This window comes from Syngnathus acus, chromosome 14, assembly GCF_901709675.1.
Source record: "Syngnathus acus chromosome 14, fSynAcu1.2, whole genome shotgun sequence".
In the NCBI taxonomy this organism is placed as follows: domain Eukaryota; kingdom Metazoa; phylum Chordata; class Actinopteri; order Syngnathiformes; family Syngnathidae; genus Syngnathus; species Syngnathus acus.
This window is the reverse complement of record NC_051099.1, coordinates 9,223,769-9,250,527: the sequence shown is the minus strand read 5'-3', so window position 1 is coordinate 9,250,527 and position 26,759 is coordinate 9,223,769. Positions and strand designations below refer to the sequence as shown.

The 26,759-nt window shown below is 47.0% G+C and overlaps 4 protein-coding genes and 1 long non-coding RNA gene across 25 annotated transcripts in view; 4 read left to right on the top strand and 1 right to left on the bottom strand.

Annotated features, from left to right (window-relative positions):
* The first annotated feature begins 1,322 nt into the window (after positions 1 to 1,322).
* LOC119133917 (serine/threonine-protein kinase TAO1-like) lies at positions 1,323 to 15,267 on the top strand. 9 transcript variants are annotated; one of them, XR_005100213.1, is made up of 22 exons: positions 2,342 to 3,742; positions 3,862 to 4,135; positions 4,244 to 4,315; positions 4,479 to 4,580; positions 4,787 to 4,832; positions 4,932 to 5,028; positions 5,107 to 5,220; positions 5,520 to 5,611; positions 5,680 to 5,773; positions 5,990 to 6,071; positions 6,321 to 6,488; positions 6,648 to 6,839; positions 7,094 to 7,258; positions 9,141 to 9,377; positions 9,844 to 9,972; positions 10,224 to 10,307; positions 11,040 to 11,159; positions 11,396 to 11,635; positions 11,740 to 11,952; positions 12,418 to 12,600; positions 12,731 to 14,659; positions 14,750 to 15,267. XR_005100213.1 is itself a non-coding variant. In XM_037270184.1 (22 exons), the coding sequence occupies exons 3-22, from the start codon at positions 4,004 to 4,006 to the stop codon at positions 13,208 to 13,210; spliced, it is 3,042 nt and encodes a 1,013-aa protein (XP_037126079.1). In that variant the 5' UTR covers positions 2,342 to 2,799; positions 3,484 to 3,742; positions 3,862 to 4,003; the 3' UTR covers positions 13,211 to 15,267. The 9 variants fall into 9 exon arrangements, 8 of the variants coding, with proteins under 8 accessions (XP_037126078.1, XP_037126079.1, XP_037126076.1 ...); XM_037270184.1 differs by having other exon boundaries at positions 2,342 to 2,799; positions 3,484 to 3,742; positions 12,731 to 15,267; XM_037270181.1 differs by having other exon boundaries at positions 2,342 to 2,799; positions 3,149 to 3,742; positions 12,731 to 15,267.
* Positions 7,662 to 8,686, top strand: LOC119133977. The gene is made up of 2 exons (XR_005100233.1): positions 7,662 to 7,812; positions 8,049 to 8,686. It is a non-coding gene; the product is annotated as an uncharacterized LOC119133977 (long non-coding RNA).
* A 779-nt stretch (positions 15,268 to 16,046) lies between the features above and the next one.
* On the top strand, positions 16,047 to 20,875 carry ttc1 (tetratricopeptide repeat domain 1). 2 transcript variants are annotated; one of them, XM_037270303.1, is made up of 8 exons: positions 16,047 to 16,144; positions 19,401 to 19,683; positions 19,765 to 19,825; positions 19,899 to 20,011; positions 20,164 to 20,200; positions 20,275 to 20,420; positions 20,547 to 20,601; positions 20,671 to 20,875. In XM_037270303.1, exons 2-8 carry the CDS (start codon positions 19,402 to 19,404, stop codon positions 20,799 to 20,801), a joined length of 825 nt encoding a protein of 274 aa, XP_037126198.1. In that variant the 5' UTR covers positions 16,047 to 16,144; position 19,401; the 3' UTR covers positions 20,802 to 20,875. The 2 variants fall into 2 exon arrangements, with proteins under 2 accessions (XP_037126198.1, XP_037126197.1); XM_037270302.1 differs by having other exon boundaries at positions 20,275 to 20,423.
* Positions 20,876 to 21,811, bottom strand: pfdn1 (prefoldin subunit 1). 2 transcript variants are annotated; one of them, XM_037270345.1, is made up of 4 exons: positions 21,701 to 21,811; positions 21,246 to 21,412; positions 21,099 to 21,183; positions 20,876 to 21,004 (listed from the first exon to the last, which is right to left on the bottom strand). In XM_037270345.1, exons 1-4 carry the CDS (start codon positions 21,758 to 21,760, stop codon positions 20,924 to 20,926), a joined length of 393 nt encoding a protein of 130 aa, XP_037126240.1. In that variant the 5' UTR covers positions 21,761 to 21,811; the 3' UTR covers positions 20,876 to 20,923. The 2 variants fall into 2 exon arrangements, with proteins under 2 accessions (XP_037126240.1, XP_037126239.1); XM_037270344.1 differs by having other exon boundaries at positions 20,880 to 21,007.
* A 3,954-nt stretch (positions 21,812 to 25,765) lies between these two features.
* Positions 25,766 to 26,759, top strand: part of LOC119133919 (cell surface glycoprotein MUC18-like) — a 34,575-nt gene continuing 33,581 nt past the window's right edge. For 5 of the 11 annotated variants that reach the window (XR_005100214.1, XM_037270203.1, XM_037270194.1 and 2 more), the window contains exon 1: positions 25,768 to 25,930. Coding sequence is in view for 9 of the 11 variants with exons in the window: in XM_037270203.1 (XP_037126098.1) it covers positions 25,853 to 25,930 (78 nt within the window). In the remaining 2 variants the exon portion in view is untranslated. Of the gene's footprint in view, positions 25,931 to 26,759 lie in introns of all 11 variants that reach the window. The other 6 variants (XM_037270202.1, XM_037270200.1, XM_037270199.1 and 3 more) reach the window with 3 other exon arrangements.

The following is a 26,759-nucleotide window of genomic DNA, read 5'->3' as shown; positions in this document are numbered from 1 at the left end:
CAGGACCATTCTGGAAGAAAACCTGTCTGCAAAAGACCTGAGACTGGGACGGAGATTTATCTTCCAACAGGACAATGATCCAAAACATAAAGCCAAATCTACAATGGAATGGTTCACAAATAGACGTATCCAGGTGTTAGAATGGCCAAGTCAAAGTCCAGACCTGAATCCAATCGAGAATCTGTGGAAAGAGCTGAAGACTGCTGTTCACAAACGCTCTCCATCCATCCAACCTCACTGAGCTCGAGCTGTTTTGCAAGGAAGAATGGGCAAGAATTCCAGTCTCTCGATGTGCAAAACTGATAGAGACATACCCCAAGCGACTTGCAGCTGTAATTAGATTAGATTAGATTAGATAATCCTTTATTATTCCCTCAATGGGGAAACTCCTGTGTTAGCAGCAGTACACTTAACATATACACACACACACACACACAAACACACGCATGCGGGGAAGGGGGTAAAAGATTTAAAAAAGTAAAAGATATATATAATTAAAAAATATGGACAGTATAAACACAATACACAATTGCAGCAAAAAGTGGCGCTACAAAGTATTAGCGCAAGGGGGCCGAATAATATTGCACGCCCCGCTTTTCAGTTTTTTATTTGTTAAAAAAGTTTAAATTATCCAATAGATTTTGTTCTACTTCACGATTGTGTCCCACTTGTTGATTCTTGACAAAAAATTCAACTTTTATATCTTTATGTTTGAAGCCTGAAATGTCGCAAAATGTTGAAAGGTTCAAGGGGGCCGAATACTTTCGCAAGGCACTGTATATATATATATCTATATATATATAGATATATATATATATATCTATATATCTATATATATATATATAGATATATAGATATATATATATGTATGTATGTATGTAAAAGAGTATCAATGTATGTAAAAGAGTATCACTCCCACAAAAAGAGTATCAGTATATATATATATATATATATATATATATATATAGGAGTGACACCATTCTGCGTTCGTATTTTCTATTTTTAACTCCTAACAAAACTATTTACTATGATGCTTTAAAACAACATTATTTTTTAGAAAAATAAATATAAAATTTAAGACCGGACCACACTCCGCCTACCCAGAAGGCATAAGGGCGGAGTGTGAGCTGGGGCGGAGTGTGATTTAGCAGGCTGGGGGAGTGATACTCTTCTGCGTTCTGCAATCAGACTCACTTGGCGGCAGCAGGCACGAGCACTAACTTCCACCGCCAGTGCCCTCATGACAACAGGGAGCGGGCGGCGGCCAATCGGCGCGCAGCATGACGCCCAAGCGCTCCGATTGGTCCGCCGAGTTGCTGGACTGTTCCTGTTACACATGATGAAATATTAGATTGCTGTAAAGCCAATTGCATTGGAATAGATCTCTAAGCCTTTCATATATTTTGATGAACTTGTTTAATGAGGAGAAACGCATACGTGGACTTGAAAAGCAAATTTAAAACCCTAAGTGAAATACTAAGTACAAACACTAACCTTGGTTACAAACCCTACCTTAAAAACAACCCTCCCCACCCCAATTTCGGTTCTGCGTTTTCGTTTCCCTGCTAAAGTGGGTTTAGATCAATGGGCCTGTCTAGGCATTTTAGATCCTCTTAATCCCAAAGGGCAAAATAACTTGACTTGACCCTAACTAGCTACAATCTTTGAAACCCTAACCCAAGCTAAAAACCTTGTGTTGAACTTGAAACCCTGACCTTACTCACAAACCCTACTCTGTATCTCCGTCAGATTTTCTCAGCCCCCTTTGACACCGGCAGAGATCAAAATCCCGGAGCTGTCCCTGTGTGTAAATACAATCGACTTGAGGTACTTTTGTTCTGCCCTCATAATTGTTTTCATGATGTAAGAAATGTTTTCTATGTAAAGAAGCATACACAATGGTTATTTGTCGTTCGGAAGCAAACCAGAAATGTATTTTGAAATGCACCGGAAGCTGCGCATGTTATTGTTGAAGCGACTTGACAATTGATGAGTTGAGAGACGTTAGCGTTACTCGCGTCATCTAAGCGAATCTTTCTCCTCTCCTTATGCTCACGGAATCAACGGCTGTAAGTTATCATTGTTTTATTGGATAACTTTATTATTGTTTATAAGATAAGAAGAATACTCGTAGAAGAAACGAAGTGTGTTTGTTATTTCACTTGCAGTTTCACTCGTTGTGTTTAACACTGAATAGAAATAAAGGGAGCAAGACGCTCTGAATCCTGGCTCAAGTGTTCTATACATGAGTTTGGCTGGCTGATGAACTGTGACAACGTACACGAAGTACATAACGCACAGGGAGATCAGTATAACTTTTGTTGTGTGACAATGTCCTTTGTGCTCCCTGGCCAATCTTCCCTTGCCTCCTTCTTCCTATGTCTGTTTCTGCCGTGTCGGTCCGTTTGTCCTCTCGCGATTTTGTCATTCACAACATTGTCTGTCGGTGGCAGCAGGCAGGCCCGAGTCGTCGCCTTTCGCAACCGCTGCGATGCCGCCGCCGAGCTAGCGTGAGTCCACGGAGTATCGACGCGACCCATCCCGGCTGCCCGACAGACAGCACCCGGCACCACCACCAAAATGCCAGGCCTTTCGCTCCCCAGTCGGGAAGACTTGATCTCCAGTTGCCCGCAGCCGCGCTAGTTAGCCGTCGGCTAGCGCTCCAAGCTCGGATTCCCTGGAAGGACGCTGGCTCGTCTCGTCTCAGTCGTCGTCGCCCGGGGGCGGCCGCGCTTCTCCGGGCTCCGGCGGCGCCTCCCACTTGTCTTCGCCAAGCTGCGGAGATTCACCTTCCGCCAGGTGGGTCTCGCACAACCAGCAGTTAGCACGGACGCTAAGCGGCTAGGCTAGCCGGACAAGTCAAAGTTGCTGTCGCTCACGCCTTCGTCAATGACAGCGTTCCAAACGAGTCCCAGCGCCGCTTACGTGACATTTCGGATTCTTTTGCGCGACAGTCTGCGTAACACATCGATGCGCGCGGGGGCAAAATGCGGCCATTGGGATTGTTGTGCTAACGGCTACGTTAACCTGCCGGGCGGCGGCGGGAGGGAGACGGAGCGCGCCACTCCCTCGACGCTGCCGCACAACGCTCAGCATCATCACGATTGTGTGTGTGGGCGCGCGCGCGCCTTGTGTTATACATCCACAGGTAAACCTTCTCTAGTCCCTTTTATCCGGTGAGCAAGTAGCCCCGTGTCCATTAAAGGCTGGACAAGCACAATGGCCCTTTTTCATGGTTAAATGTCAACAGCTGAGTGCTTTGGATCGCCGCTGTTGCGATTCCATTTGGTTTGTGAAGCGCCCGATGCCAGCACAAGTCGTCCGTCTGTCTCAACCGCATGGCTTAAGGATTTTTTTCCTCTCCCGGGTTTTGACCAATACAGAGAAAAACAGCAATAGATATGTTTCGGAATATCCCCCCCAAATGCTGGTGAGGCTCAACTGGGCCTTTGCAACTTTCTGACAAGGCTAGTCCCGGTGTAGCGTCATCCCTGCTACCTGTTCTGAGAAGACCCTTGGAGAACGATCATCTCACATCTGCTCACACGACAAAGGAAAGACGGAATCGAAAACTGCACGGAGCATGACCCTTCATCGAGACGCTGGCAGCGTGCAGTGACTCTGGGCCAACTCTTAAACGTGCTTCTGACTTAGTCTGAGACTGTGGAAACGGTCAGTTTGGACTAAGCCTGGCATTGTAGCGTAGACAAGGAAAAAGACGGAGACGAAACGCAAGCGAGAGGTGCCGATATGTCGGCCATCCTGATTAATCGGCCGGTCGGCCGGCCGACACTGCTAGTGCCGCATCCTTGGGAGAGATTTTGATGGGTTTGCTTGTTTTTGCCTTCCTTGTCCTGGCAGGCGTCCACGCGCGTGTCCACGTGTCTCTTCCGATGAGCGCGGAGCCGCTCGGGCGTAGCTCAGCAGCCTCAGCGTTCCGCGGGGTCCTCGTGGGAGGCGCCCCACCAGCCCTCTAGCCATCCGGCCGGCCACTACGCTTGTCATGCCATCGTCGGCGCGAGCGGGGAGCCTGAAGGACCCCGATGTGGCCGAGCTCTTCTTCAAGGAAGATCCGGAGAAACTCTTCTCGGACCTGCGCGAGATCGGCCATGGCAGCTTCGGCGCCGTCTACTTTGTACGTCCGACTGAGTTTTGCCCGTAATCTATGTGCGCGCCCGCTTCTAGAAAGTGAATGTACTAATGATGAAGTCACCTGTCTGTCGTTGCGGATGCGACCGAGCAGGCGCACGACGTGCGCACCAACGAGGTGGTGGCCATCAAAAAGATGTCGTACAGCGGGAAGCAGTCCAACGAGGTGAACCTGCATGCTGAGTGTCTTTGAGCCCTTCTTCTGTTTTGACTGCTCTTGAAGTACTGTCCAGTGCCATGCTCAAAACCTCATGGGTTCCATTTTGCAGTTTAATAAAGTTTTGCCACACGCAGGTATTCTTTCACCTTCTCCTTTGTTGTGTCCCCAGAAGTGGCAGGACATTATCAAAGAAGTGAAGTTCCTCCGGAGGATCCGACACCCCAACAGCATTGAGTACAAAGGATGTTACCTGCGCGAGCACACCGCCTGGGTTGGTCTTGGCTGTCAAATGTGAAAAACACGTTTGCTTTGAAGGACGTCGAGGTCCTCAAGAACTCAAATGGACTGGATTCATTTCATTTCATTTTGCTTAAGAAGCAACAAATGGGCGTCAAAGCAAATGTGAACAATGTTCAACCATGGCCTTGCCGGTGCTTATGTGGCGCTTACATATGTGCATACATGTGTGTCGCACAGCTGGTGATGGAGTATTGCCTGGGCTCGGCCTCGGACCTCCTGGAAGGTGAGCTTGCACCTCGAGCTCCTCGTTGTTGACCGCAGGGATAGGCGGGAGCAAAGTTGCTCAATGAGCTGACCCTGCTTGATTGCTTGTGTCTTGCAGTGCACAAGAAGCCTCTGCAGGAAGTGGAGATTGCTGCCATTACGCACGGCGCCCTGCAGGGGCTGGCCTACCTGCACTCGCACAACATGATCCACAGGTGGCGCCCCGCCCTCTGCGCACCCGCCAAGCCCACCCACCCGCCACCTTAACACTTTTTGTTCATCTGGTGCCGCAGGGACGTGAAGGCGGGAAACATCTTGCTGACGGAGCCGGGACAGGTCAAACTGGCTGACTTTGGCTCCGCCTCCATCGCCTCGCCCGCCAACTCCTTTGTGGGGACGCCCTACTGGTCAGTGCACCGCTAATGAAGTGGTCACCACTTGAATGCCACTTTGACATTTTCTTTGGATGGCTTCTCAACTTCCGGTATGATAATTTTCACATCTGCATTGGGCAAAACAAAAGAACGCGATTCCTTCTGATTCAGGTTGCTTGCGTGTTGCTCTATTTTTCAAATCTACGAGCTGCCTGAGAAAACAGACAGCCATAGCCCGGAGCTGAGCGTCGTGAACATCCACAACAGCAACAAGGTCAAATGGCATTCCAAAGCGTACGTTTTGCATCCTTTGTCTTTTCTGTCCTCTTCAGGATGGCGCCCGAGGTGATCCTAGCCATGGACGAGGGCCAGTACGACGGCAAGGTGGACGTTTGGTCTTTGGGCATCACCTGCATTGAACTCGGTAATGTCTCTGGACAGTCCAAATCGCAAAAGTCTGAGAATGAGAATACCAAATCATCGTTGTTGCAGCGGAGAGGAAGCCGCCCTTGTTCAACATGAACGCAATGAGTGCCTTGTACCACATTGCGCAGAATGAAAGTCCCGTGCTTCAGTCCAGCGAATGGTGAGCACGCACGCACGTATGTTTTTCTTTCAAAAGAAACCATCGGCAGGTGACGCACCACCGCATAAAAAAAGCGCATCTTCGCAATGTCTTGAACTGGCTCCTTCTTATCTCCTCAGCTTGCTAGCATATTTACATTTTGATTTTCAATGGCACGTTTTTGCAACGATGATTTCTGCAGCGGCTCACGAGTGAGCCCTTGTATTGCCCTCGCAGGAGCGATTACTTCCGCAACTTTGTCGACTCTTGCCTTCAGAAGATCCCGCAGGACCGACCGCACTCGGACGACATGCTGGGCGTAAGAACGCACACGCGCTCGCTCGCTCTTTTCACACATTTTGCGACTTCATTGGCATTAACAATGTGCCGTATGTCCAAGTCAAGCAACGACATAAATGTCCCATTTGCATTTTTTAGAGTGTATTTTTTTCTTGGTGTTACGTACAATGAGGACAATTATTCTCCCGTCACCGTGAAAGGAAGACAAACAAATTGACGCGTTGACCGCGGGAAAGCCGACACTGCTTGTTTTGCCATTGGCCCGCAGCACGCGTTCCTGCAGCGCGAGCGTCCTGACTCGGTCCTGACCGAACTGATCGTGAGAACCAAGGACGCTGTGCGAGAGCTGGACAACCTGCAGTACCGCAAGATGAAGAAGATCCTCCTGCCGGAGGCCCACAACGGACCGGCTCCGGAAGCACCCGACCCAGACGAGGTAGGGACAAGATAGACGTCGACTGCGACCTTGAGTATTTGGCACACGGTTGCCCCCGCTAGCTCGCTGCTAACACGCGATGCAAAGCGAACTGAGGAAAGTTCCAAGAAGGTCTTCTGGTACTGCAGGTTTTGCTTGTGTGTTTGTCTCCCGCTTCAGGAGGCAGGCGGTGGGTGCGCTGGCACGGTGAACAGCATTGGCAGCAATCAGTCCATCCCCAGCATGTCCATCAGTGCCAGCTCGCAGAGCAGCTCCGTCAACAGCCTCAACGACGGCAGCCGCAGCGAGCTGGACCTTATGGACGGCGACCGCACAGTCATGTCCAACAGCTCTGTCATTCACCTCAAACCCGTAAGCAAAGCTCGTCACCATCTTAAAATGAAAAAATCCGAAACAGAATTTGAGTCAAAGTGCAAAAGAGAAGAGTTGTTTTGTTGTTGTTTTTGCAAATGTGTGTGTTTTTTGCCCAAGTTCTTGCCCAAGGACTAGCACAAACTCTGCTAAAATGCATGAAAATAAGGAATAGCAATTTTTGCAAGGTGCCCCAAAAGGCCAGCTTTGCACCGAATCGCGTATTTTGCTTGCAAGTTGTGGCGTGTTGTCAGCAGGAAGAGGAAGCTTTCTCTGGGGATCAGGCGGCAGGCAGTCAACCTTCGGAGCCTCAGGCGGCGGCCGCAGTGGCAATCGCGGGAGCGGCTGCAATGGCGGCGCCTCCCAGGAAGCATCAGCGCAACCGCGAACACTTTGCCACCATCCGCACCGCCTCTCTGGTAAGAAACCTCAACTTTGACAAGACAACGTGTGGGTGTCAAAATTGATATCAATGATTAATTATTTTACTTGAATTGCATCATTTGTGATTACTGTATTTTCATGACCATAAGGCGCACATAAAAGCCTTTAATTTTCTCAAAAAACAAAGGTGCGCCTTTTAATAAGGTGTGCCTTTTGTGTGGACCAAATTCCAAAATCTGTCAAGTTGTTTTGTGTGGCTTCTGTAATATACAGGCGTAATATGAAGACCCGATGAACCAATTAGAGGACATATGTTTTCGTACGTAGATCGGGACAAAAAAACAATCAGAGGACTAGACTTAACACGTAGAGTACGTACGTACAAGACTATTGTTTGTTTGTAAAGTTGTTTTATGTGGCTTCCGCCACACAGATTGGGCCGGTAACCCAATCAGACGACTGTATGTAACACATAGGGGAGTATGTACCTCCGCCGCCATTGGTAGATAAATACTATCGTTTGAGCAAAGTACATACCTCCGCCACCATTGATAAATAAATACTACCGTTTGTGCAAATCTGTAAAGTTGTTTTGTGTGGCTTCTGCTACACAAAGACGTAATATACAGGCACCCGATGAACCAATCAGAGGACACTACGTTTTACGTAGTTTGGGGCGGTAGACCAATCAGGACTGGACGTGACGCGTAGAGGAATACGTACCTCCGCCACCATCGGTAAATAATACCATCGTCCGTGCAAAGTACGTACGTACCTCCGTCGCCATTGATAAATATATACTACCGTTTGTGCAAGTCTGTAAAGTTGTTTTGTGTGGCTTCCGCCACACAGAGACGTAATAAACAGGCATAATATGTAGACCCGATGAACCAATCAGAGGACATTACGTTTTACATAGATCGGGGCAGTAAACCAATCAGAGGACTTTACGTAACTCCGCTGCCTTTGATAAATAAATACAATCGTTTGTGCAAAGAAAATAGCATTAGGACCCTCTAAAATAGCATAGACAAAGAGACATGCTTACGAGGCACAATTCAAGCTTCCTGGAAATCCGGGATTATTGCCGAAAAGCAACGTGACAATGACGAGGGAAATTGGCATGTCAGATTGCAAACTTGCCCAACTGTTTAATTTGGATGCAGAAGATGACGACTTGGACGGATTTCCGTATGAATAATGTGAGTACAGTAGAGTACATGGTTAAACAGTAGAATATAGTACAACCAAACTCACTTTCTTGCTCACGTGATGTTTTTTTTTTTGTTTACCATAAATCATGGCATGCATGCGCCCTATAATGTGGTGCGTCCTAAATACAAAATAGACCCCGTAATTTAGTCTGCGCCTTTTAACCCGAAGCGCCTTATGGTCGTGAAAATACGGTACATACGTCCAAAAAGGTTCATTACCTTTTTGGACATATGAAATAAAAACAAAAATGTATCAATTATTTTACCAATGTGGTTCATGTTTACTCTTATTTCAATAGAGAAAATGCTCAATGAAATAATTCCCATTATTATTTACAATACAATAATCAAGCAAGGATTTAGACCAAATAAATGTATGTGAAATTATTGATATTTTAATTAAAAAAAAGTGACGTGAAAATGTGAAATTGCTGCAAATGTTTTTTCTTTTGTTTACAATTTATTAATCAATTTAATCAAACCAAATGCTTGACTGATATTGTTTTGTTTTATGTAGGACAAAGTATGCACCCATTTCAACAAATTCATTTTGGGAAATATTGATTGTATTTTACAAAATTGTTTCTTTTATGAGGACTTTTTGTGTATCCCTAACAAAAGTAACACTCACTGAATTTTGAGGATGCACTATCATGTCAATGCATCTCTCTGTGGCTGTCTCTCTCGATTCGCCCCGGTCCAGGTGACGCGCGAGATGCAGGAGCATGAGCAGGACTCGGAGCTGCGTGAGCAGATGTCGGGTTATAAGCGCATGCGGCGGCAGCACCAGAAGCACCTGATGGCGCTGGAGAACAAGCTGAAAGGCGAGATGGACGAGCACAGGCTGCGTCTGGACAAAGAGCTCGAGGGCCAGAGGAGCAACTTTACCCAGGAGATGGACAAGTTGCTGAAGAAGCACCATGCCTCCCTCGACAAGGATGTAAGAACACACGCTCATTTGTTCCAAAGGGACGTGTTGGAAAGAAGTCAAAAGGGACAAAGTCACTTTTGGATATACTGTGCCGCAGTGACGTGCGGTGAGGTTCATGACTGGGGAGGTACTGACATAGGCAGCCGTGTGATTCCGCAATCCTCAGAGGAGGCTAGACAGGACATTGGCTCCTCCGAGCGAATCGTCTTCGGTTTTAAAATAACTATACAAATTCAGCGATTTTGGTTCAAAATGATACAAAATTATTGAAATTAAAAGGAAAAGGACTATAATAAAAACAATTGAATTTGTTTTTCCCCTTTTCATGATGTCCCTGCTGTGCCAGCATTTCTAGACTGGAAAAATGTTTTAATCGTTTTTCGCGCACGTGTGTGTGTGTGTGCATGTGTGTATGTATATGTGTGTGTGTGTGTGTGTGTGAGACAATCTGCCAATGCCAACTACTGTGTTACAGCTGAAGACTTTCGCCAACGACGAGAAGAAGTTCCAGCAGCACATTCAGGTGCAGCAGAAGAAGGAGCTCAGCAGCTTCCTGGAGTCGCAGAAGCGGGAGTACAAACTCCGCAAAGAACAGCTCAAGGAGGTTCAAAATGGCCATCTGCTCCTCTTTCTTGGTGGGGGGGTAAAAATCCCTGAATGATTGCAAATGCACCAACTATGTTTGCAATCATTCACTCACTCCTTCCTTACTCCCTCTGCCTCTTCTTTATCCGCTCTTTCACGCTCACTTTTTCTCCTCTCACTCCTCATCTTTCCCTCTGCTCTCTTTCTTTCCCTGTCTATTTTGGTCACTGCCTCTCTCTTATGCCTCCTCCCTCTCTCTTTCTTCCTCAGGAACTGAGCGAGAATCAGTTGACTCCCAAGAAGGAAAAGCAGGAGTGGTTGACCAAGCAGAAGGAGAATATCCAGCATTTCCAGGTCACATTGCAAATTTTCTGCTCATCAATTTATTCATTCTTCCTTCTCTTATGTTCTCTGATGCTTCTGTTTTTTTTTTTTCATGCTCTTATTGGTGAGAGTCATTTTTCTGATGATCCTTCGGCTTGTTGTCCTGGTATTTCTTTGAACGGTTCTTCTGGTGGTTTTGCTATAAACAGATCTTGTTAAAAAAAGTTAAAGTCCCAATGATCGTCACACACACACACCTGGGTGTGGTGAAATTTGTCCTCTGCATTTAACCCATCCCCGTGTGATTTTAATCCATCCCCTGGGGGAGAGGGGAGCAGTGAGCAGCAGCGGTGCCGCGCTCGGGAATCAGTTGGTGATCTAACCCCCCAATTCCAACCCTTAATGCTGAGTGCCAAGCAGGGAGGCAATGGGTCCCATTTTTATAGTCTTTGGTATGACCCGGCCAGGGTTTGAACCCACAACCTTCCAGTCTCAGGGCGGACACTCTACCACTAGGCCACTGAGATGTGCCTTTATTGGGTTTTCTTGTGAAGGATCCTCCCACGGTTGTAATAGAGCTCTAGCATCACACTTGAATTAGTTGTTCTAATGCTTCTTCTGATGATGCTTGTCTTGGTTCTTCCATATGTGCGTCAATTCTCGGATCTTCGGATCCCGCTGCTACTTCTTCTTTTGGTTCTGATGCTCCTGTTGTGTCTTTGGATCTTTATGGTAATGTTTGTTGTGCTGTGTCCACTCTAGGCTGAGGAGGAAGCCAACCTGCTGAGGAGGCAGAGACAGTACATGGAGCTGGAATGCCGCCGCTTCAAGCGCAGAATCCTCATCGCCCGGCACAACGTAGAGCAGGACCTTGCAAGAGAGGTTGGACACGCATTTATAGCGCACTCAACGTATCCCGCGCGCAATTTATCTTGACTTCCCATTTGGTGATCGGGGAGAATGGACAGTTGCAAAGGCTGTATTGTTACTGTGTTTGCAATCATTCGCTCATTCCTGACTTCACCATCACTACATAGAGATTTTCAGTGGACATTGTAGGCCCGCTCCATAAAAGAATGCCTCAGAAACATCCTTACCAGCCAGTGGCGGTCTTCTAGGAACTGAACAAGCGTCAGACACAAAAGGACCTGGAGCACGCCATGCTCCTGCGGCATCACGAGTCCATGCAGGAGCTGGAGTTTCGGCACTTGGCCACCATCCAAAAGGCTCGCGCCGAGCTCATCCGCACGCAGCACCAGACGGAGCTCACCAACCAGCTGGAGTACAACAAGAGGAGGGAACGAGAGCTCCGTCGCAAGCACTTTATGGAAGTCCGGCAGCAGCCCAAGAGCCTCAAGGTTGGCGTGCATAAACACAGGCGTACGCATTACATTGCCTGTAAAATTTGCAAAAACACCAAACAGTTGCCTGAATTTGTGTTTGTGTCTGTACGCGTGTGAAGTCTAAGGAGCTCCAAATCAAGAAGCAATTCCAGGAGACTTGCAAGACTCAAACCCGTCAGTACAAAGCTCTGCGCAACCATCTTCTGGAGAGCACGCCCAAGTGTGAGCACAAGGCGGTCCTAAAGAGGCTGAAGGAGGAGCAGACCCGCAAGTTAGCCATCCTGGCCGAGCAGTACGACCACTCCATCAACGACATGCTTTCCACGCAGGCTGTAAGTTCCTCACCCGGAGCACCAACTCCGACCCCGAGTTCATCGGCTTGAAAATGACAAGCGACATTATCCCCACAATTAGAGACGGAGTGGAAGGAACATTGATTTGCCAGTTGAACTGGTTTCCCGTCCAAGCTACTAACTCCTTTTGCTTTTCTATCAAATCAAATGAACTGAAATGCTACTAAAGCGCTTTTTGAAGGATCTTTTCCAGCACCCCCAAAAACACTTTTGATATTATGTACGTGAACGCAAAAAGCAGCACACCTTTCTCTTTCTTACTCTGACTTATTAACCAGACACTTTTCCTGGTTCTTTTCCTGGTAATTTGTTTGAGATAAAAGAACCAGGAAAAGTGATTAACAAGTAAAACCAAAATGAACTTAGTACAACTATTAACCAGACTAGTCTACCAGTGATCACAAGCGATTGAACGTGTGGTGGTTTTCCGTTTGTGTGTGGCAGCTGCGTCTGGACGAGGCTCAGGAGGGCGAGTGTCAGGTTCTGCGCATGCAGCTGCAACAGGAACTGGAACTGCTCAATGCTTACCAGAGCAAAATCAAAATGCAGACGGATGCTCAGCACGACAAAGAGAGACGAGACCTGGAGCAGAGAGTCAGCCTCAGGAGGGCACTCCTGGAGCAGAAGGTGAGAATCCAAGCTGGCATCCTTCGTTACAACATCCAGATGCCGTTTGCTGTTCTTCCATGAATTGGTTCAGCTCTAGACTCGATTACATAAAAATCACATTACCCCCTCTGGGTTTTTGTGTCCTCAGATTGAGGAGGAGATGCTGGCTCTTCAGAACGAGCGTTTGGAGCGCATCCGTTCTCTCCTGGAGCGTCAGGCCCGGGAGATTGAAGCCTTTGACTCTGAGTCCATGAGGCTGGGCTTCAGCAACATGGTCCTTGCCAACGTGGCCTCGGACTCGCAGGACGGCTGGGGAGGGGGCGGCGGTGCTCCGAGGGGCGGCCACTGGCCTGCCGGAGGAAGTAGCGGAGGGGGCGGCAGCAGCCACCACCAGCAGTGCAGCTCCCAACAGCCCTGGGGCCAGCCCTCCATGGCCGGGGCACCGCCCCCCTGGAGCCTCCATCACCCGCCGGACGGAGGCCAGAGGGCAAGTGGAGGCGTGGGGGCCGGGGGGGTGAGGAACAGCCCCCAGGCCCTGAGGAGGACATCGTCAGGGGGCAGGAGCGAACAGAGCATGAGCAGAAGCGCTAGCATCGCCTCCAACGCCTCGCACCTTTCCTATACCTAACGCGCCCGCATGCACCATGATGACATCAAGGTCAACATAGCGTTCCCAGGAAATTGAGGAAACACAAAAGCTGCATCGTCACCCAGCATGGCCAAAGCTCCTTCCAGTTAGCATCACACTAACTCAGGTCAAGAAAGCTAATAGTGCTATGGCAGCCTCTTGCTAGCATTGTGTTTGTGGCAAAAGTTTGAAATCCTAGCTGTTTTTCAAAACCCGCTACTTCTCTTTTGAATCCTTAAGATGCAGGTCAGCCCTTAGCCCTGTGTGTGTGTCATGTCTGCCATTTTAGCACCATGCTAAAGCTATGTTAGTGCCATGATTGCCATGTTTGATGCTACTGTCTTACTAGTGTTCTCTGATCTGTCATGTATGTACGTCAAGGTGGAGTCACCACCACGCTAGAATCTCCCTGGCATCCGTCGCGTCCTCGTTGCCATTTCAGTGACACACACGACTGTCACGTTAACCTCATTCTGGCGTCACGCTAGTTTCTTTTCGGCGTCATATTCTTCTCAGCGTCATACTAGCGTCATATTAGCGTCCTGTCTGATATGTGATATATAGCGCCATGCTACACATATACTTTATCAGTGTGGTCCCAAGGTCGTGTCTGTGGTGTGCTAATCCCATGTTGCCATCACAGTCGTGTCGAGTCTACCATGTGAGTGTCAGGCTAGTGTCATGTTAGCCTCATACTAGTTTCCCAGTAGTGTCATAGTGGTCCAGTCTCCCATCTTGGCATCATATGGTCGGTCTCCTGCTCGCGTCATATTAGTGGCAAAAAATCCGGCTTGATTGTAGAAGTGGGACTTGCCAAGCTAATGGCTTAAAGTGGTGTTGTTCCGATGTCAGCTGTTGACTTTCTACTCAATCCTGCGCCTGCCTCGTTGAGCGCAACATGCTAAGAACATGTTGGAAGTACATGTTTAAAGGAGACCTCCTGGATTTTTGTCTGTGTGCAAAGAGCTCCCAAGTGTCTCCACAACAAATCCATCACATAGTTTGTGCACTTCGGCCGCAGAAATGGTCACTATTATGGCTCAGCATCGTCAGCATATGTTGCAACAGAAATATTACTTTTATGTTGCGTATTGTCACAGAAAAGCTTCAAAACTACATTTCGCTTCAAAAATGCTCGTCTTTGCAATGAAGGTGTTTATCATGAAGCAGTAATTTTACCACAAAATTGCCTCTCATGCGGCTCATGTCTCAGAAACACCATGCTGAAAACACATTGCCACAGAATAGCTGTGATTTTTGCTACAAAAAAGGCTGACAAAATAGTGCTAACTTTTTCACCAGGCAGGATGCTGGGTGTTTGGCTGCTATGCTTCTGATACTTTCCTAGCTGCCTACCTCCTTATCTTCCTAGTTTCCTTTCCTACTTAACTTGCTATCCTCACTCCCTGGCTTCCTACCTTCCAAGTTTGGTTCCCTTCTACCATGTTGGTAAGCCTCCTTCCGGCCTTCCTACCATCCTACCTTCTGACTTCCCTACCATCCTAACCTCCTACCTTTGTTGCATTTGACATTCCCTAGATTCCTATCTTCTTCCCTTCCCAGCCTCTGACCCTGCTAGCATCCCTCCGAGCTTCCCTCGAGTAATGTCCGGCCGGCTCTGCGTCACCGTCCTCTCCCACCCAACAACAAATACAAGACAAAACCCATCTGCTGCTTCCGCCTGTCAATCAAAGTGTAAATATGTACATGAAGAGTATTGTAGAGTGGCTACGTCCCATCGTACGATATACGAGAGCGTATGGTCAAACGTGTTCATATTGTCAGTGGTGTCAAAAGTTTCATGGGAAATTTAACGTCCCCGCTGTGGGCAATCGGAGCCTCTGCTGTGTCCACGGCCCCGGTGGTGGGCGGAGTCAAGTGTACAGTCTGTCAGTATTATTTGCTGTCGGTGGAAACTAAAAATAGGAAGAGAGACGTTATTGCTCGTGGCGAGCATGTGAAAACAAAATAAATTTTATGAGTTGCTTTGTTTTTGTTGGACGGGGGCTACTGGAGAAAGATTAACATGTAATAAAGTAATCTTTTTATTTTTGGGTCTTTGTCGTTAGTCTTCAATAACTTTCCACTGTTGATCAAACCAAGTTGTAAGAATATGAAGGGCTGCTGCTAACGATTATTTTAATAATCAATTAATCGGTTATGTCAAAGGACGTATCGGAGGTTTTCTTTTTTTAAACAGAGTTGAGGTTTTATTTGTTTATTCAAAAACGTTACTTGTTTCAAATAAGCCACTTGCAGATCTCTGGGTTGCATTGTGGGTAAGGTAATGACTACCAAATTTAAAACTGGTCGAAAGCAACGCCGAAAGCGGGGATTTGGACCATTTCAACCTCTGTGTTTTTTTAATCAATTTTCAACATGCCTGTGTCGTTTGATACTCTACTCTCTGTTGAGGCTTGACAGTTAGGATTAGTTACGTTTTTAATTAATTGACTGGAATAAACTTGGATTTGAACGATTAGAGCGTGCGCAGATGAGATTTGCTTCACCTTCAGAAATCGCTCAAATAAATTAGGTCTTTTATACATTTCTTTTTACATTAACCGGTTAAAATGTTTTTTTCAATCATAAAGTCAATATCAAGAATATTTATTTGATGATAGTAATTCATTGAGTCAATATCAAGAATATTTATTTGATGATAGTAATTCATTGACTTGCCCACACAAGGTGATAACTAGCCATATTGTCACATCTATTAAAACAAAAGACCAGAATTGTCTTGCAAGTATAAAAAAAATTAATTTAACATTTCTAAACGACAAACGCATCTGTTTTGCTCTGCACCAGAATGAGCCCTTTTTTCTCAAAACAGAAGCCGGGTAAGATGAACGTACTGAGGAAAGCGGACGACGACGAAGAACAACCCGGAAGTGCTTTGGATAATTCATAGAGGGCTCGCGTTGCTAACAGGTAAGTCAACTAATCAGACGATGTGGTCGGTTAAGTTTGTTTGTCCTCTTAATGTCATTTTGTGAAAACGTTTAGATGTCCAACTGTTATTTGAGATCACGACAGTAGCTGTTTGCAAACATGTCTGTCGACTTTTTAGCCTTTACTCCGTTCGTAAGCATCGTAATTCCGCAGTACCAAAAATATTGAAGTAGTGTACGAGCCTGCCCCAGGAAAGCCGTACCTGTAGCCTCATATCACAGTCAAAGGGCAGAAGCTACAGGCAATGGACAACTTCACCTAGCTAGGCAGTACCCTCTTACGAGCGGTGAACATCCACGTTGAGGTCACCATCAGGATCGCTAAGACCAGCGCTGCTTTCGGGAGACTCCGTGAGAACGTGTGGGAGCGAACGGGACTCAGTCTGTCCACTAAGGTGTAGGTCTACCGCAGAGTGGTTCTTACCATCCTTCTCTACGCCAGCGAGACCTGGATGGTCTCCAGTAGACACGCCCAACAGCTCAACTATCTCCACCCAAGTTGCCTCCGCAGACTCCTCCGCAGACTCCTCCGCATCAAATGGCAGGACAAAATCCACGAAGCAGGGATGAGAATTTTCCGCGGATTTCCGTCGAAAGTATTTTCGTGAATCGTGTAAATCCCTTGACAAGATTATTTTTTTTATACAGTGCCTTGCGAAAGTATTCGGCCCCCTTGAACCTTTCAACATTTCGCGACATTTCAGGCTTCAAACATAAAGATATGAAAGTTTAATTTTTTGTCAAGAATCAACAAGTGGGACACAATCGTGAAGTGGAACAAAATTTATTGGATAATTTAAACTTTTTTAACAAATAAAAAACTGAAAAGTGGGGCGTGCAATATTATTCGGCCCCCTTGCGCTAATACTTTGTAGCGCCACCTTTTGCTGCAATTACAGCTGCAAGTCGCTTGGGGTATGTCTCTATCAGTTTTGCACATCGAGAGACTGGAATTCTTGCCCATTCTTCCTTGCAAAACAGCTCGAGCTCAGTGAGGTTGGATGGATGGAGAGCGTTTGTGAACAGTCTTCAGCTCTTTCCACAGATTCTCGATTGGATTCAGGTCTGGACTTTGACTTGGCCATTCTAACACCTGGATACGTCTATTTGTGAACCATTCCATTGTAGATTTGGCTTTATGTTTTGGATCATTGTCCTGTCGGAAGATAAATCTCCGTCCCAGTCTCAGGTCTTTTGTAGACTCCAACAGGTTTTCTTCCAGAATGGTCCTGTATTTGGCTCCATCCATCTTCCCATCAATTTTAGCCATCTTCCTTGTCCCTGCTGAAGAAAAGCAGGCCCAAACCATGATGCTGCCACCACCATGTTTGACAGTGGGGATGGTGTGTTCAGGGTGATGAGCTGTGTTGCTTTTACGCCAAACATATCGGTTTGCATTGTGGCCAAAAAGTTTGATTTTGGTTTCATCTGACCAGAGCACCTTCTTCCACATGTTTGGTGTGTCTCCCAGGTGGCTTGTGGCAAACTTTAAACGAGACTTTTTATGGATATCTTTGAGAAATGGCTTTCTTCTTGCCACTCTTCCATAAAGGCCAGATTTGTGCAGTGCACGACGGATTGTTGTCCTATGGACAGACTCTCCCACCTCAGCTGTAGTTATCTGCAGTTCATCCAGAGTGATCATGGGCCTCTTGGCTGCATCTTTGATCAGTCTTCTCCTTGTTTGAGATGAAAGTTTGGAGGGACGGCCGGGTCTTGGTAGATTTGCAGTGGTCTGATACTCCTTCCATTTCAATATAATTGCTTGCACAGTGCTCCTTGAGATGTTTAAAGCTTGGGAAATCTTTTTGTATCCAAATCCGGCTTTAAACTTCTCCACAACAGTATCTCGGACCTGCCTGGTGTGTTCCTTTGTCTTCATGGTTCTCTCTGCGCTTTAAACAGAACCCTGAGACTATCAAAGAGCAGGTGCATTTATACGGAGACTTGATTACACACAGGTGCATTCTATTTATCATCATCAGTCATTTAGGACAACATTGGATCATTCAAAGATCCTCACTGAACTTCTGGAGTGAGTTTGCTGCACTGAAAGTAAAGGGGCCGAATAATATTGCACGCCCCACTTTTCAGTTTTTTATTTGTTAAAAAAGTTTAAATTATCCAATAAATTTCGTTCCACTTCACGATTGTGTCCCACTTGTTGATTCTTGACAAAAAATTAAAATTTTATATCTTTATGTTTGAAGCCTGAAATGTGGCGAAATGTCGAAAGGTTCAATGGGGCCGAATACTTTCGCAAGGCACTGTATATGGGGGGAGCGGCCGGCTAGCTGGCCGGGCAACGTTAGCCTCGGCGACTCTCGCGGGTATTCCCCCGCCCGCCGCGACAGCGTAGACCCCCCCCCCCCCCCCCCCTCGCTACTTTTACGTGCTTTTTCACATTTGCCATTCTCATCCCTGACGAAGGTCCTTGAGCGAGTTGGCATGCCCATCGTCTATATACAGGTCAGATACCCTCTTACAGAAAGCACAGGTCAGATGGGCTGGGCACGTCGTGAGGATGCCTGACTGCCGAAATAGCTGTTGTACGGCGAGTTGTGCCAGGGCAAACGGACAGTGGGAGGATAGAAGAAACGCTTTAAAGACGGCCTGAAAGCTTCCCTCAGAAACCTCAGCATCGACACCAACAACTGGGAGATTCATGCGACGTAAGACGTGCTGAGAAAACGTGCTGAGAAAACGTGCTGAAGCCAATGCCCGAGCTGCCTCCATTACAGCGACTACACCCACATGTCCCACATGTGGGGAAGCCTTCAGGGCCTGGATTGGCCTCATCAGTCAGACCCACAATCCCTGCTCATCGATCTAGTCAATGGTCATCTTTGAATCCGAAGCACGAATAACAACAATTCCGCAAAAAACTACGAACACGTTAATTTCTCTTGATTGTCTGGAAACAAATTCATTGTATTCTGTCCTGTGTGTGTGCGTACGTGCGACATAAAACAAATCATTAAAATCCATCACTTAGTCAGTCGCTTGTTGTGAAAGGTTCTGGTGGTTCTTCGAGTCTGAATTTTCTTCAAGTTCAAGTGGTGATAGAAAAAAATTGATAGTATTACAATTTTCAACGAGTCTCTAGTTGGGATCAGAAAGGTTCTGGGAGGCCTCTTCAAGGTTGTGAACATGGGCATTATGAAGGTTCTGAAAATTTTTACTTCAAGTAAAATCTGTCAAATTAGTAGTCTCCTCTCTGTTGTTCATTTGTTGAGGATGAGCAGGCCAGCGGATGAGCTGAGATGTAGCGAGGAGGACGCTGTGGACCGGGAGGACTTTTTTGACTGCCAAGAGACTTTGGAGCATCCGGACCGGGGAGACCGGGACGGACGACACGCCAAGACAGACATGAGACGCGAGACGCCGGACGACACAAGAATAGAACCGCTTGAGGACACGCTGAACGATTCCAATGACGACTTGAAGGAGCGCGGAGAAGAAGTGGAAGATGAGCATCAGAAGGAGGAAGAGGAGAAATTGACAGAGGAGGAAAAGGAGGTAAAAGCAGGTGAAGTTTGATGTCAAAAACACACCTGCACGCTCTGATGGGCCACCGCCGTCACCTTTTTGTCACCTCAGAGCCGACGATTGCACAGTCTCGTCTTGAAGGAGGAAGGAAATTGCCACTTTAAAAATGGAGGTCAGCTCGAGCATCATATTCACCAGCATAGTACACGCGTCACTTTTGAGCTGCGTTGCGTGTGTTTGCGCAGATTGGTCTCTGGCGGAGCAGAGCTACACGCAAGCGTTGGTGTTGTGTCCGCGCTGTTTCAGCCAAGATCAAGCCATCCTGTTCTCAAACAGAGCGGCTGCCCGACTGCACCTGGTAAGGCAGCACGCTCATGCTAACACGTTTACTCCGGCGCGAGTAAGCAAAGTCTCCCAAGTGGACACGCCAGCTTACGGACGAGGTGGCGCCAGCCATGCATTAATAGGAATAGTTGTACTAAAACAGGAATGTTAACCCTCTTGCATCAGGACCGGAAGGATGACGGGATTGCCGATTGCTCCAGAGGTGAGTGACGGCCATTTTCTCAAGCTAACGGTGGAGGGCTGCCAGCCGAATTGACTTCATGGCTCTGCTGCTAGCGTTGGAGCTGAAGCCAGACTACCTGAAGGCCTTGCTGAGGAGGGCTGAGCTCTACGAGCAGACAGAGCAGCTGGAGAAGGCGCTGGACGACTACCAGAAGGTTCTGGAGCAAGACCCTGGGCAGGCGGCGGCCAGGCGGGCCTGCGTGGTGAGTTCAGGCCAAAATTTCGGAGTTGCTGTTTTAATTGGGGATGGGACGAGTTGTTGGAGCAGGCTCTTTTGTTTGTTTGGGGTTCTGATCTGCAAGTCCAACTCCTTCCTGTCTCCACAGAGCTTACCTCAGCAGATCCATGAGAAGAACGAGAAGCTGAAGGAAGAAATGTTAGGTAGGAAGCCACGTTGTCCGCATTTGTAATCGGGACTGATGATCCATGACCTTTATTGGCCTCGGGCAGGTAAGCTGAAGGAGCTGGGGAACATGGTCCTGCGACCGTTCGGCCTATCCACCAGCAACTTCCAGGTCAACCAGGACACCAACACGGGCTCCTACTCCATCAACTTTGTCAACAAGCCCAACAACACGTGACTGCGCCGCACCGTCTTTCCACAATAAACCTTTGCTGTCCCATCCCAACCCCGGGCTAATCAATGAGCAATCAATCAGGTGGTGACAAGTGCTTTATTGAGCTCGAGTCCAAGACGGAGCAATTACTGAGCTCTCCGGGACAGCAGCATCTCCCGAATGTTGTCCTCTGCCTCCTTGACGCTGCGTTCCAGGTACACCTTTTTCTGCTGGGATGCACAAAACATGCAACGGAAAGCTCGTCACAGGAAATCACTCATGGCTGAGCTTAAAGGGTGCAACGTGAAATGAAGCAGCTACCTCCAGTTCCTTGATTTTCTCCTCAGCCGTCTTCTGCTTGACCTTGAGCTGCTGCGTGATGTCGTCCTTGGACTGCAGAATAAACCTGAAGTGCATGAAGGCGGTCAGAGTGTGGATCGCTGGCAGGTGGACGGCTGGGAGACTCACATGCGTCCAACGCCCTCGTACATGCGCGTGCTGTCGGTGAGCGTGTTGATCTCTGCGTGAGTGAGGTTGGCGTGCTTCTGCACGTGCGTCAGCTGCTCGATCTGCAGGTCGGCCAGCTTCACCTTCTGCTGTGTGTCGATCATCTTAACCTGCAGCTCCGAGAAGGCCTGACGCCCGCAAACACCAACTCGCTTACTTGCATTCAAAGGGCGACCCGGACCACGCCTTCACATCCGCAACATTATTTTCTATATACACGCACCGGCCTCGCGGTCAATCAACGACTAGTAAACAATGGACTGATCGCCCGTCAGTCTCGGCGCACAACCGTTGCCATTCCCATCTATGAACATTTCGAAGCTTACACGCAAAGACACGTGAGGCATCGGTCGAGACTCGAATAGCAAAACAATCCGTCGTACATGTTGTCCATGCGTCTTTATATGAGGAATTACCTTCTTCAGCTCCAAATCGACGGGCGCCGCCATTTTCCTGACAGCTCTGGTGTTGCGCATGCGCCTGACCGACTCCGTTTGACAACATCCGCTACACCGGCAACTGCACAATATTTCATTTTTAAATCTCTACAAGTAATTGGGATTATTCATCATGCGGTCTTGTTCATATGCGTGTGTTGTATTTTTGTTGTTTTTACAACCTCTTAGTCATCCGTGAATCTGAAACTCAGCTCAGATACTCACTCCGAAAACCATTTCAGAACAAAATAGATTACAGTATATTACAAAACAAGCAGCATCTCCCACCCTATCCTTCTGCTAGACATTTGATTGGCCCGCTCGTGTTGCACATTAACATGCTTCAACGTTTACTTCCCGGTTCTAAAGGGAGAGAAAAGCAGACCTTAAAAGAATAAAATTATTGTTAATATTAATAAACATGTATATTTTATTTTGAAAGCTGAAACCGAAAATCATTTTTGTTTGAATGAGTTACATGACGCCCAACAGCCAAAGTTTACTATTCGGTTCTAAAAGGAGAGAAAAGCAGACCTTAATAATAATAATAATAATAATTCATCCATCCATTTTCTGTACCGCTTGTCCCCACGGGGGTCGGGGCGTGCTGGAGCCTACCCATGCATATTTTTAGCACGTCCGCCTGACAGTTAGGAGTGGTGATGTGCATTCCAGTTCTTTTAGGTGAACTGAATCATTAGAATCAGTTCACTCAAAAGATTCCTTCAAACGAATCGTTCAATGAATCCCCCCTAACCCCCACACACACACTGATACGTTTTTGTTTTTTTTGTTTTTTTACATCCAGTGGAAACAACCCATACACATCAAACAATACAACTACACAACCCCCCCCCCCCCCCCCAATTATTATATATAATAATAATTGGCTCGGGTAATTAACACATTTCTTTCTATAATACAACACTTACACACTGATCCGTTGGCAACAGTCTCTCACCCGGTCGTGAACGGGAAATTGCGTCACTGACTCGTTCATGAACGGGAAATTACGTCACTGACTCGTAAAGTCCCTCCTCCATCTATCGCTCGCTGGCGCTGCTGATTGGTCGTTCGCGAAGATTCACGAGTGAGTGACAGACAGCATTGCCGCTATACCATTGCCAGCCGACACACTTTATGCCGACATTGATGTTTTAATTTTGTTTTTGTTGGCTTGTAGTTGATGGTGTTATTATATATCGAATGTGTTTGTGTTTGAATAAAAGGTTGAAAAAAACCGTTATGCCGACATTTGTTCATTTTGGGGACACCAACTCATATAACAACGTAAAACACATACATATTGTCATATAAAGCAGTTAACCAAATGTCTGATTTTTATGTTTTGAATGGCGAATATAAAAACAAGGAATAAAACACCAGACAGACAAGTTATAACATAAATGTTTATAATAATAATAATAATAAAAGTACATTTCAAACCAGCAATCTAATGTGGAACTGCAGTCGATATATTGGATAACAACATTTAGGCATATATATGCATACACGTTATTTAAAACCTACTATAAATCGTAAATCTACATTCTGGCTTCCATAGTTCATGCCAGGAGACGCAACATATTCACTGACTGATCCGTTGATGGACAAGAAGGCATTTCACTCATTGACTCGTTCGCGAACGGGAAAGCCAGGATTCGTTCCCTCACTGATCCGTTCTCGCGGTGAACTGGAAATTTGAATCACTCAGTGAGTGATTCACTCAGTGAGTGATTCACTCAGTGAGTGATTCACTCAGTGAGTGATTCACTCAGTGAGTGATTCACTCAGTGAGTGATTCACTCAGTGAGTGATTCACTCAGTGAGTGATTCGTTCATTCACAGATTCGTTCATTCACAGATTCGTTGGTTGGTGAACGGGAAATGCAATTCACGACTCGTTCGTGAACGGGAAGTTACGTCACTGACTCGTAAAGTCCCTCCTCCATCTAACACTCGCTGGCGCTGCTGATTGGCTGATTTCCTTCTTCGTTTTGTTTTACGGCGAGGTAGCACCAGCTGCAATGGGCATTACTGACATCTACTGGTTGAAGTTATATATGAAAGGAAAAAAGAACGAATCACTTTAGGAAGTGATTCGTTCACTCTCGTTCACTGGAAAGAGTTGTTCTTCTTGAACGAATCGTTCACTCACGAGCCAACACTAGTTAGGAGGGTGCGGGTTCGATTCCACCTCCAGCCCGCCCTGTGTGGAGTTTGCATCAGTGCCGGCTCTACGCAGGAGCAAGAGGGGGCAACGCCCCCTCAAACAGATGTCCTGCCCCCTCGAATCAAACTTTTAGAAGTGAAAAATCCGCTGATAGAAACACACGTTAATCAGCCCCCTCTCTTCTCTCATGTCGGTGCAGTGTGTGTCCTCACACAGCCTGCTGTCAGGACTCCGCGCCCCTCCGTAAACATCCAATCACTGTGAGTATGCAAATGAGGCAAGACGCAGCCAGAGAGTGCCAAGTTACAGTCAGCGTGGTAGGAGTTGGAAGAAGCAGTAAAAACTCCACCAAACTCGTCGTAATGACCCGTGATATAACTAATGATTAACGAAAACTCAAATAATAGTTAATATAACATTCATATTATATGTTCCCCCCCTGAGAGATTGCCACCTTATTGTGGTCAGGGGGTTTGCGTGCCTCAGTGACCCTAAGAGCAATACCAGCAGAAGCTTTAATCTTCAGGTGGGACACCCAAGCTGGACAGGTCTTAGTGTAGAGCACCTGTGTCAAACTCAAGGCCCGGGGGCCAGATACGGCCCGCCACATCATTTTGTGGCCCGCAAAGACAAATTGTGCGTCAAATTTGTGTGTCATGACTAGAATTGCAAATTGTCTTCACTTTTAATATCTTTTTTTTAAATATTTGACCAGTTTTTACTCGTCTGAATTGAAAATGAGTTATTTGTCAGTTTGTTTTATAGCTTTTACTGTATATAATATGAAGTGCTCATACATTTATTTGGGTTATAATGGCCCTCCGAAAGAAGCTACGACTACAATGCGGCCCGCGAAAGAAAATGAGTTTGACACCCCTGGTGTAGAGGCCTGACAGAGTGCAATCCACTTCTCCAGGTTGAGATCTGGACACACAGCTAACAACTGCCGTGAAGAAAACACTAACAGTGTTAAAATGTGTAAAAAAAAAAAAAAAAAGAACATGCCCCCTTCACATTTCTGACTGCCCACTCTTATGTGCATTCCTAGAACCGGCCCTGGTTTGCATACTCTCCCCGTGCCCGTGTGGGTTTTCTCCGGCTCCCCCGGTTTCCTTCCACATCCCAAAAACATGCTTGGTAGGCCGATTGAGCATTCCAAATTGCCCCTAGTGCCCCTATGGTTGTTCCTCTCTGTGTGCCCTGCGATTGGCTGGCAACCGATTCAGGGTGTCCGCCGCCTCTCCTGCCCGATGACTGCTGCACCCCTGCGACCCCCGTGGGAACAAGCGGTATACAAAATGGATGGATGAATGACTGAATGTTTACAATAAACATCAATATTGATAACTTTCTTTTACATTGCCACACCAGTAAACTAAACAGAACAATAAACAAAAAATCCATCCATCCATTTTCTGAACCGCTTAGTTCCCACGGGGGTCGCGTGAGTCTATCCCAGCCGTCATCGGGCAGTAGGCGGGGGACACCCTGAACCGGTTGCCAGCCAATCGCAGGGCACACAGAGAGAAACAACCATTTGCACTCGCACTCACACCTAGGGACAAATTGGAGTCTTCAATCGGCCTACCAAGCATGTTTTTGGGATGTGAGAGGAAACCGGAGTGCCCGGAGAAAACCCACGCGGGCCCGGGGAGAACATGCAAACTCCACACAGGGAGGGCCGGAGGTGGAATCGAACCCGCACCCTCCTAACTGTGAGGCGGACATACTACCCAGTGCCCCACCGAGCCGCCTTAAACAGAAAATAACATAACCAAAAACAATAAGTAAACAACACTACTTTAAATCAATGCTGGCTGTGGGAGGGATTGATTCTGGTGGGCTGGACTTTTTCTGGGGCAGCTCCACCATTGGTTCTGCAGCGAGCTGTACTTGACTTTCGTCAGTCCTGCACGTTTTTCCTTCACGTACTTTACATTCCTCCAGTAAGAGCCGAAATGTTGTTCAGTCCGACCGGTGTGTCGGAGTGTTTACGCGAGTGGGGAGATTTGGAGAAGGACTATCAACATATTCAAGTGAGTTCTCCACCGTTTGTAGGCTTTGGACTCGATGTCAACAGAGGGAGCCCGGAGGCTAACTTGGAGTTGACGTCATGATCCTTGTGTGTGTTTTTTAAATATTGTATTAGTTTTCTTCCCAGGCCGCTTTTATTTTGGCTTTGGGCTACACGCGAACGAATAATGAAACATACCTCTTGTGTAATGACGTCGTTGTCACCACCTCGGTTTCCGACGATGTTACGTACTATGTCGGCGACGTAACCCGAATATATCTGCAGAATATAATGCCCTTATTGTCATTGTACAGCGGGTATCCAACGAAATCGGGCCATAAATGTATTACAGTTTACTGAAAAACTTATCTCCGAATGTCGTATGTTTTTTTTATGTCGTAAAGCGGGACCGTCGTAAACAAGTACTAGTATAGTTACTTTAATTAGTTTATTTTGGCCTGTGGGTCTCTGGAGGCAGCCGACAGGTGCCGGATGGCCAAGTGGAACGCGGTTTGGGCAGTTGCTGAGGCAAAAACCCGGGCATGGGAGGAGATTGGCGAGGCCATGGACGGCTTCGACGAAATTCTGGTCCACCATCCGGCGTCTCAGGAGGGGGAAGCAGTGCACTGTTAACACTGTTTACAGTGGAGACGGTGTGCTGCTGACCTTGACTCGGGACATCGTGAGTCGGTGTGGAGGGAGGGATGGATATTGAAATAACACTTTCCCCACAGTCCTAGCGATTGTGACGCACTGCATTGCAGTTTTGGTGTACTCGGGCTCAGATATTAAGACTATCGCTGTCCGATTTCATACAGACTAATTTTGAATACCTTTTTTATTTTGGGATT

Excerpts from the sequence above, each read along its gene's own strand:
- LOC119133917 (XM_037270183.1), top strand. The coding sequence starts at position 4,004 with ATGCCATCGTCGGCGCGAGCGGGGAGCCTGAAGGACCCCGATGTGGCC. Across the intron at positions 5,221-5,519 it reads TTTGTGGGGACGCCCTACTG|GATGGCGCCCGAGGTGATCC; the intron begins GTCAGTGCACCG and ends TGTCCTCTTCAG. Across the intron at positions 5,774-5,989 it reads GTGCTTCAGTCCAGCGAATG|GAGCGATTACTTCCGCAACT; the intron begins GTGAGCACGCAC and ends TTGCCCTCGCAG.
- ttc1 (XM_037270302.1), top strand. The coding sequence starts at position 19,402 with ATGAGCAGGCCAGCGGATGAGCTGAGATGTAGCGAGGAGGACGCTGTG. Across the intron at positions 19,826-19,898 it reads TTGCCACTTTAAAAATGGAG|ATTGGTCTCTGGCGGAGCAG; the intron begins GTCAGCTCGAGC and ends GTGTTTGCGCAG. Across the intron at positions 20,012-20,163 it reads CGGCTGCCCGACTGCACCTG|GACCGGAAGGATGACGGGAT; the intron begins GTAAGGCAGCAC and ends CTCTTGCATCAG.
- pfdn1 (XM_037270344.1), bottom strand. The coding sequence starts at position 21,760 with ATGCGCAACACCAGAGCTGTCAGGAAAATGGCGGCGCCCGTCGATTTG. Across the intron at positions 21,184-21,245 it reads TACGAGGGCGTTGGACGCAT|GTTTATTCTGCAGTCCAAGG; the intron begins GTGAGTCTCCCA and ends CATGCACTTCAG. Across the intron at positions 21,008-21,098 it reads AGAAAATCAAGGAACTGGAG|CAGAAAAAGGTGTACCTGGA; the intron begins GTAGCTGCTTCA and ends TGTGCATCCCAG.